The sequence below is a fragment of the Ylistrum balloti genome, unplaced genomic scaffold (genome assembly GCF_031769215.1).
Source record: "Ylistrum balloti isolate Yb309-2 unplaced genomic scaffold, AGI_CSIRO_Ybal_v1 Utg370142, whole genome shotgun sequence".
Classification (NCBI taxonomy): domain Eukaryota; kingdom Metazoa; phylum Mollusca; class Bivalvia; order Pectinida; family Pectinidae; genus Ylistrum; species Ylistrum balloti.
Window position 1 is genome coordinate 685,986 of NW_026782148.1, and position 10,943 is coordinate 696,928.

At 33.1% G+C, this 10,943-nt stretch overlaps 1 protein-coding gene across 1 annotated transcript; it reads right to left on the reverse strand.

Annotated features, from left to right (window-relative positions):
- Positions 1-909: 909 nt before the first annotated feature.
- Positions 910-8,690, reverse strand: LOC132550750 (uncharacterized). Its single transcript, XM_060214841.1, has 10 exons — positions 8,637-8,690; positions 7,554-7,818; positions 6,752-6,856; positions 5,815-5,905; positions 5,302-5,393; positions 4,461-4,620; positions 3,704-3,852; positions 2,656-2,886; positions 1,958-1,993; positions 910-1,010 (listed from the first exon to the last, which is right to left on the reverse strand). The coding sequence occupies exons 1-10, from the start codon at positions 8,688-8,690 to the stop codon at positions 910-912; spliced, it is 1,284 nt and encodes a 427-aa protein (XP_060070824.1).
- Positions 8,691-10,943: the final 2,253 nt, after the last annotated feature.

Below are 10,943 nucleotides of genomic sequence, written 5' to 3' on the forward strand. Positions count from 1 at the left end.
GTATGGATCGTTTTACATGGTTATTATAAATGCTAGAGCCAGAGGAAGGATCTGGTAGCATCGTTGAAACTTGATATCCGTATAATTATTACTCCATCATTAGAGTATCCCGGTGTCGTTTGGGACAAAATGGCAAACTCTTAAAGAAATGGTTCACACTTCGATACTGATGGAAGAAGCAGGCCCCCTGTCTTCTGAAAATTCATAATTTCGTTCAATGTGCCTAAAGATCTCTATTCGAGTATGTTTGTGAACGTTTAAGTCGTCCTAAACTAGTCCGGATTTCGTCATTTGGCTGTATACTTAGCTTTCTTGACACGTCTGGCAGATACTGATAGCGTTCCTTTACATATTGAATGAATAGATAAGATGTTTAATTTGTATATAACATATTTAAGTATATAAAAGTAAAACCTTGATAAATAAACGGAAACCGGGTACGTTACAACAACATATACTAGTATACTTAGTATATCAAGTGTATTCTAAAGCACTATTTCTCCCGACAGTGTGCGTGGCTTTTTATGTTTCATATGCTAAATGCCTTCGGCAAAAGGGACTTTTTCAAGTGTTTCCGAAATGCCTTTAGTCTCAGTTGTGGACTTTCTCAAAAATGAAAGATTAACCCGGAATCTATATGAATATTTTTTTTATTAATTAAATTCACATTTTGAAATTCAGTGTCTCCAACTTTCCTTAAAATTGATTTCTGAGTTAAAAATAAATTTGATAGATCCGCGTTACATCCAACGAATGAAGTACAATGTAAGTCTTAAGGTTTTAATTCATAGTTCATCACTTCTTGAAGAACTCTGCGTTTACTTCAAATCATCTCATACAAACTCAGATGTTATTTCATGAATGTGCATCCACGTGTCTAGTCAGTCACGTGGTATATATTGCATATAATCACGCATAGTCAATAACTCTGCTGTCTCGTATATCATTGTAGAGTGAGGTCAGTCCATGTATAAGTTCCATCATTCGATCGAGAAGTTTCGATTTAAATACTGAAATTCAACAAAAGTTTAATTAATTTCTCCATTTCTCGTTTTGTTATCAAACTCAGCGTGTGATATAATTTAATTCTCATTTCGAAAACCAATTCAATTATTTTTCATCATTGTTGCTTTACATAAACAAAACGCATTACATTTGTATAACAAACATTTTGATCAATTCTGTTTTAAAGCATTTTGTCCATACAGCTGTAAATTGGTTGTCCTTTCAATTTTACATCTACATACAATCATTATGTCATAATTGATAAACCAATTTTAATCAGATGTAGCTCTGACGGATATTTTTCTTAACTTAAACTCAGATTTCTGTCAATATACATCGCATATACAAAAGAAAAAAGAAAGGACAGCAGATCCAATACTTAATCAAAGGTTAAACATATTTCTGACATTTAACAGAAAAATGATTATTTCAGAGTGACACATTTGGCTCAAAAGAGCTTTTGTATCTATATAGATAGAATAAACATTGTTGTAACGATAGTCCGAGTTTTTACCAAAAGCATGATGCAAAAAGGGTGCATTTTTCAGCAAAGTCATGAAGTGGGCTATTGTTTTCTCTATTAATTTAATTTTCTGTGTATTTTTCGGTGTTATATTAACACTGAAAATAGTTAAGGAAACATCTCTCGAAAATAGTAACCTTGCTGTATAAACAGTATACGTTACAATCGATGTTACATATGAATTAATAACCTCCATATTTTGCATATGTTTTCTTTGAATTCAATTGCAGCATTTAATAAACATATTAACACATGATAATATATCGTAATAAACATAATCAGCAATAACTAAGAAATATCAACTGTAATAATATTCCATATCGATTGGTCTGATGACAACACAAATATGGCTTATTGCTTATGCTATTAGCAACAAATACACTCTGGGCGTGTAATTAATATCTTTTATTTTCTTAATTTTCTACTTACACTTAGGTGTTGTCGGTGCAGGAGTTGTAGTAGTGACTACAACAAAAGAAAATACACATATTTGCTTACATCAATTATTTTACCTAATGTTTTTCTGATGAAAACAGTCACCAGTTTATCTTTACTGATAAGGTAACCTTAGTCATGGCAATATAGCAACAGTATACTTACATGTTTTTTTTTTAATTATGGAGTTTGCCTGCAATAGTATCCATGTTTAATTCACTCATTAGGTGCTTGAAAATAGCGCATCTATACCATGTTATGTATTTTAAGTATACAAGAATGAGGAATTCCACGAATATATTTTCATACTTAACCACGTGAATAAAAATCTTATCATTATATTATTATTATTACTATCTCATTTTATTATCTATTCGATTTCATATCGTTAACGCAAATATAATTTCTCATTAGTAATCTATAATTAGATATATAAGAGATAAAGAAGCAATGGTAAATAGTATATCTTCCATAGTTTGGAACATTTTCATCACGGTGGTAATGTCAATTCGGCTACGCTTTGTTTAACTACGCATGTCAACGCTAGTACGCTCCAAAGTGGTCATTTGTTTAATGAAGGTGACCATTTAGTCATCGAAACCTTACACTCAAATCTTCTACTGGTTGTCTTATAAGAACTTCTATTTTATTAATATACTTCCAGAATGTTTTATCGTATGGACATGACTTACCTGTGGTGGTTGGGATTGTTGTGGTGATGCAATCACACATGCGACATCCAGCGAAATCGTACCTGTATCCCAAAGGACAATGTGTCCCATTACACACCTGGTCAGCTTCGTGGCAAGTGGGAACTTTCCCGTCCTCCACTTCAAATCTGATCACATAACCGGTCAATACAAGGAAAACGTCTGACGTGAATGTAAACTCTAGATATCTATCTGACCTGCTCGCGGGTCGTACTGAAATGTTAGAAATATCTCACATCTGTTATACAAGATATCTATATGCATATTGCTTTTCAAGTTACATATTATTGTCGATAACATTTAGCAATGAAACGTATCTATAGAATGATACACCATTAGAAGTACTAACTAAGGCCAGCAATATATAAAAAACAATCATGTAAAAATAATATACTAAATATACATTTCAGCATGAAATGCGCCAATGACTTTTTTATCAGCACAGTTTTATGAATTCTACTTGCCTTTGATATTGTGTTCATAAGTATTGCACATTTTACATTACCCGCAACGGGCTGTAAAAACTATTATCATATCGTTACAATTTTCCTATACACACTGGTTGTTCAAAACATCTAAATATCTGGCGATGTTACATAGAGGCAGTAGAATACGTGCACGCGAGATGAATAACTACCAGGCTTATCAATGGTACATATTTTAACGGACCAATCAGAAGTCACATAATAAAGAAAACATTGACCTGTTTTCAGATGAATACAAGGATCTATTAACCCGGAAATATATTCTGGCCTTGGCAAAATAATCTTTTTGGTTTGATAAGCCCGTGTCAGGTCAGTATTTGTATGATGTTTTCACAAATTATTTGGAAATTAACCATTTCAGCAGACTGGGAGATACTGTGTATGAATATATAAATTTTGTATTTTTCTAAATTCCGATAAATATAATTACATGTTAAACATTGATTGGAAAGGATACAAACACATTTACTTCTATCCACTGAAAAACATTTAAACTACTAAAAACATCTAAACTACTAAAACACTGTCCAGGCTGATTCACGCACAGTTGTAGGTTTGGTTCATCGTGATGTTATTACTGTCACAGAGTCGAGTATTCTCAAGCCCTTGAACGTTGTTGAACGTGATGTAATCACAGCGGCATGTTTTACCGTCATAACCATATTTACAATGATCAATATCGAAGTGAAGGAACCTGGAGATGTAGAAAATTTAGTAATTTAAGCATTTTATCGCTAAGAAATAATAATTGTAATATCCAAACGCATGAGTGTTTATACTTAAATTCGCTTTTGACACAAAGGTTGACTACAGGATTCTGATGTCAAAATAATGTAAAAATGGTATTTTCGTGGTTTTATCGATTTTAAGGCAAACATGATTTAATTTCCACTGAATTAATGAAGCAGATTATGTTTCGAAAACAGCAATTTTAACAGTATAAGAGAATAATTATACATCAATAGGATAACAATGAAATATTTTAAGTGAGTGTTCCAATATCTGCCGCACTTTATTGATTCTTTAGTAAATAAAATTTAACTTTCATGCTCTAGAACATTTTAAAAAATTCTTAATATACAACCTGTAAAGTTTGAAAAGGCAATGGTTCTTGATTGAAAGTTTGCGATAAAATTTTTTTTTAAAAATTTCATGGTCAGCTTTGATAGATCTTCATACGTTGAATTTAATTGGAAAATATACCTAAAACCGAACGAGAAATGTCTGTATTATGAAAATAATGTATGTGAAAACTGGATGGTAAAGTGTCCTTTACAAAACTTAAGGTAACTGACTTCGTACGTAAGTTTCACGTATTTGTCCTTGAAGATGTGGTCCTGGCCGAGGTCGATCCTGATATCAGTTGTATAGACCAGGGGATAGTGACCAGGGTAGTGGGCCATACTGGGGGTCCTTATGTAACCCTGGTAAATGTATGTTTCATTGTTCTCCATTGGATAATCTAAAATCACATGACACATTATCAGATAAATAAGTGTTTAATGTATACATGGATGTATTTTAGGATTGCTACAGAAATCAAATCATATTGATTTTACTTTAGTGAAAGATTATTTCATTTCCATAAATTTGCAACAGGAAGCATGATATTGTTGTTTTCCTTGAACTATTTAGTGATCATTTCATTTCATTTCTTAAGGTAAGTAAATATAAAATAGTATCGAAATCAACCTTCCCCTAGCCTTAAGTCTTTTATTCTCTTCTATGAATTAAAAGTTTCCATCCTACCGTGTGTTATTTATCTAGAGCGATATTATTTTCCATTTTATGATTAAACTGTTAATAATGATAATAATGATAAAGAAAATCATTTAATAGACATCAAAAGGTTAGGTCTTGGTCTGATAGTTAAAACTGTACGGTATTTGCTGGTATGCAAATCCATAACGACAGTATGGCTTTTACTGCTGAAACCTTTCGTAAAGCAAATAAATAATAAACACAATATTTGACATTAAGATGAAAAGTTAAATAAATGACTTTTGGGGAAAAATGGAATGACATGTTTTTCGAATGTTAAACATGTCTCAAATACGATTAAACATACATGTACATCATGATTATGTACAAAATCATGGCCAGCTTTACCAAGATCTAAACCTGGCGATAGGTCACGTCTTACCTCGACTTACCACCGTTCCTATCGGTACAGGTTCCGTGGGAAGTGAAGAAACCTGACATATACAGAAAGCTGGACAACGGTCATTATAGTACCTGATAGAGGTCAAACAGGTAAGTATCAATTAGATACAAGGACAAATCAACCATCATTAACATACAAACGCATACACACACGTGATTCTCCAGATCAGCAGAGCAAAAGCACATTACATATTGTGCACTTATTTAAATGAAGAAAAGTACTTCAATATTAAATGAACGACGTCACAAACGAAACATTTTTTTTTATAATGAGGTGATAAAAAGCGCATATCATTTCATTTTGACAAAGTTTCATTATGGTTGCAAATTACACAACTTATTTGCCATCTGTTGAGAGTTTCTTGTCCAGGTGTGTGAATGAAGGAAGTTATCATTTAAACAATACCCAAAGCATGTGTTTGATGAATTTTGTTTTTGAATATTGAACTTCACTTACCAAACAGAGAATCATTTCGTTATGTAAAGGACTTACCGGTAGGTAGGCGATTCACCAGCGGGACAAGTAGGACAGACAACAGGTAAACAAGATGGCATAGTTGAAGTGGTGATAGGTGTCGTAGTAGCTGGTAACAAAATCCCTATATTAATTTTTTTTTATAATGTCACCCTGCAAACTCTCAGCTCTTTTAGAGATTTCAAATCGTTCCGTATTAAACAGGTTTCAATTTTATTTTGAATTATAAAATTAATTACATTCAAGTCAAAATTCATATGTGTGCATAAGTAAAGATATCTTACTAGCAGTCATATTAACTTTACGTGCCATACAATATAAACATTCTTAAAATCGCTTACATTTTGTTTGCATTCCAACCCCTTTTTAGCTGTTGTTTTACTTAACTAACCTTCATCAACAGGCTTAATTATCATTATCATTGTTAGTTTTGCATTACTATTTTGAATACAGATTTTGAGGGGGAAAAGGCATCCTTTTTAGATGTTGATATGATATTTATAACTGTACGGTATTTCACTAAACGACTATTATAATTATTAGATTATCGAGCTATTTTTCTTTTCCCATAGCATAACATGATAATATCGAACATCTTCATAAGGAATACATCCGATTTAAAAACACAATCTTCATAAATCACTTGATTCATAATGATTTATGAAGGAGTTTGTACATAGAGAATTCGATGATAGACCAATCATCAATCATATTTCCGCATGTAATTATTTCAAAATATACAGTTAAAATTTAACTATTACATATGTTTGTAGCATTAACTATTATGTATACACTGATAAAACACGTCAAAGTATTGGGTTATCTTTCTTGAATTGCAACCGCACGATTTTTTTTTATTCAAATCAGAAACCAGGCAAACTTTTCGTTACCAGTTGATATAATATTGACCAAGAATTCTCAAAATATGTCATTTTGATAAAGTAAACACTTTTACCTTGATGCACCACAAATATGTTATATTTGGCAAAAAATCCTGATTTTACGTTGGTGTTGGAATCTGATATAAATCTGACACTAACTGATTCTGTACCGTCTCCAACTGAAACATCAACAATATAACATTAAAACATTATCCCGCTGACGTCATCGTGGTAGTTGATGTTATAAGAAATGTGATATAACTGTACATCAGAGCCATGATCTGACCGTCTCCACCTAAAACATCAACAATATAACACATTGACGTCATCGTAGTAGTTGATATCAATAACAATTGTGGTATTTTCCAGTCCGTATGAAATCAAACTAGATGATGACACAATTGATACCGTGACTAAATAATGTTCTGGTTGAGATGATGTGTGATTGTTTGGTCAAGGCTATCAAAGTTACCATTTCTTTATGTATTACGTTAGTCTCTACTACTGCCCTGTAAGTTTGAGTTCCGGTTTTGATGTTTCACAACAATAATCTTTATTAATTATTAGCAACCGGCGAATTACATAAGGTAGGAATTTGCTATATTATATTGCTTGTTATGCAAAGTTTACACAGATGGGTTTTAAGAATTCTGTACTGCATAATCTAATTCCCTAGAAACTGAAACGATTGATGTTAATTATAAACTTAGTAACATAATATACCGGGGCAAAAGTAGTTCGTGAATCAGTAGTTGTAATTGATAACACTGAGTCAAATAGTGGGAATCTTCAAAATGCCACGCTCATCGGGAATTTCTGGAAGTCATTTTGTATTTGTAGTTAACTCATAAGGTTGATAAGTGTAACCAGACTCACCTTGCACAAGACCATCTCCGTTTGGTAAGACACTTCCACAGAATGTCTTTGTAACAGTTCCGTCCCTGAGAATTTCCACACGGTCACAAGAACATGAAGTGCATTGCTCGATCTCAAAATATGAAAATTGTAACGATATGGACACGTCGTTTCCATGACTCTGACTCACGTTCCAGATGGAGTATGTTTTTGTGACGTTAGGTGGATACAGGTTCGGATAATTTGGTGACATGATGATACCATTTCCATAAACTGGAAGTGGAACCTATATACAACAAACCAAGATTGCTGATACAATACCCTTCAATTAAAGAATGCGATGCGCGCCAGTGCTTCTAGTTTCATTGGGGATGGGTTTCCCAAATGCGGAAACTGATTGATGTAAGAATATATATATATATATATATTTCAAAATTAATTTTAATACCAGTACTGGGCATGTGATATATGTTGTAAAGATATTGACAAACTCGTCGGTAAAACAAGGAATTTAACGGTACAGACTGATATCGGAATATATGTAAGAAAATAAACTAAACGAGATAATCGTTGGTGATAAAATCGTGAAAAATGGTTTGTGCTCACAACTATAGTCAGAAAATTTTACAGGCACGTATATATGTTCTTTGTGATTTCCCTACTCAGTATACGCTAGAAAAATAAATATTTGATATGTAACTGTGTAATAAATGTGAATAATGACCTATTTAATTTCGTCAATGTCATGCAGTGCTTAATGTGTAAAAACATGCTCAAACCGCACCTGTATGAGCCACCAGTACTTAAATGCCATTCATTGCGATAGAGTCTATCATATTGCCCCATATTCTTGGTTACGACAGGGCATTCGTCAATATAAGATCAACTAGACAACTAAGATATGTATTTTTATTATTTTTTTTTTCATGTGGTCCTGCAGATTTGATTAGTGGTTTCTGATTTTTTTTTTACTTATCGGCGAAGATCTTTCTTGTTTCAGTACCACACGTCAGGCCATGCTATTTTTTCTAATGGTTTGCAATATTTCGAAACTACTGTCCATATACCAAGGCGTGTTCATGGTGAATAAAATATATCATTTACCTTTTTTAAAGAGGCGGAAGCACAACCAGTTGCTGTCAGAATTTTGTTTAACATTTTATTAAAGCATTGAAAAAACACAAAAAACTTCATGTTTCTAGCAGACCAAAATATCTCCCACTTTCGCAAAATAACATAAACATATCTGGAAGGATCAAATGATGTCAGTCATCAGATATATCAATTTCAGTCAGCTGACGGGGGGAAAGACAATGCCTGTTTTTCGTGAGTTCGCTGGTTGTGACAATATCCCTTTGTCCTGATCCATTCTACTGGCGATGGTATTTCCCCAGATGTCTCCGTAGCTAAATCTGAACCTAATTTCTTGATTTTTTCACAGTCATTTCTCAGAGAATCACCTACTGCATTGCGTTTTATCAAATAATGACTATAATAACGGTTGTAACAATTACTTAGGTACAACATGCAACATCGCTAAACCTGAAAAGATTTAGAAAATACCTGTGATAACTTACCATAAAATACAGACAAACGAAGGCGAAAAGTGACATGGTAATTCTTCACAGTATCTTATATCACCGACACCAGCGGTCCTCAGTTGTGTACTTATTGTACATGATCTACGTACGGAGCACGCGCAGTTTTAGTTGCCAAGAGTATAAGGAATATACACATGTACTAAAGGTAACTATCCCGTTGATCAAATAGTACGTGTCAAGATTCCCTTGCAAAGAAAATCCAGAGGTCGACTTCACGTTCAACAAGCGACCTAACGGCTCATAGCATGATTTAAGTATACAGATTGAAAAATGGACCCTTTGCACTGGGACTGCACGAACATGTGACATATACATGTGCATGTATGTGCAAATACTTCAAAGATAATTTTAATGTAGAACGCTAATATTTTACTACGGAAAGAATAAATCTTACATATACAATGTAAGGTGATGTAGTAAACCAAGGTATATATTGATATTAACCGAGACCTTTAAGGTACAGATATTAGGGTGTATTGTGGATATATACACGATTTACTGACGTGTACATGTTCTAACAGCATTGCCCGGATGTATTTACGGTTAATACTAAACAAAGCGAGTTTACCATTGTTTAACAGAAATGTAAAAAAAAAAAAAAAAAAGGCGTGAAATGCTTCATACTTGCAATTGTAAAGTACTCTCGACATTACACAATGGTCGGTGAAGTATTTTTTACAGAAATAAATTGAAATAAGTGTACAAGTATAATTACGTTAGTTATTAAATCAATGTCCGATCTGAGAAAAAAAATAAATTCGATATATTGTGACGTCACTAAAGAAAGAACTATGAACTGAATATATTGCCAAATTAAAAGTTATATAAAATACGATTTCCGATTATGTTTACAAAAGTATCAATGGCAGTAATCAACAGCTTTACCATAACACCAGCTCGGTATCCAATACATTTACAAGGAAATTCTAACCGTGACCCTTCAGACCTAGAACATTTCTTAGACTTTTACTTTTCTATAAAGTTCTTCATCCATTAGTACAAACCTGGTAATAAACACTAGGTGTCCCCTCAGACACGCTGGTACATTGATCCACACCGGGAACTCGCTTTGGTTCCTACAAATACTCTTTCTTCCCACACAATGTAACCCGGTGGAATGCCATATTCGTAGCACTGTGGTTAGATATTATCATCTGGGAACATATCATTAAAACCAAAAGCATGTAATCTCATAAACTTGTATATGGTCTTAAGTAAAACACAACGTGAAAAGTCGAACGAACGGAATAGAGGAGTGTTGATTAGCGCCTGTTGATTCGGGAGAGACTCACTCACTCAACCTATAACAAAATTTATTATATTCTATTATATTCATTCATTACATTCGATACTATTCTTAAAAAGTGAACATGAAGGAGACCCCCACTATCCCCCTCCGCATACATTTTCTTACATCCGTTTGCATTCAATCCCTAGCACACCTATTTTCCCATAAAAATCGTTTATTTAATATATAGATTTATATCATCTTGTGTAAATATTTAGGGTGTTGTACATTATATTTGGGAGCCGGGTTTGATACAAGTTGGAAAACTTGTGACCGACCCCATTGTATTTATTTGATACAATAAAAATATGTTTAAATCAAAAACACAAAACAAAACAAAAAACAAAACAAAACAAAAAAATAACAAAGAACAACAACGACAAAAAAACAAAAAAAAAACCAACAACAACAATAAACAGAAAACACAAACAAAAAACCCTAAGCAATGAAACAAAACAAAACCATACAAAAAACAAGAATACACACGTTCACACACAACCGTCATGACGCCCCCCCTTTAAT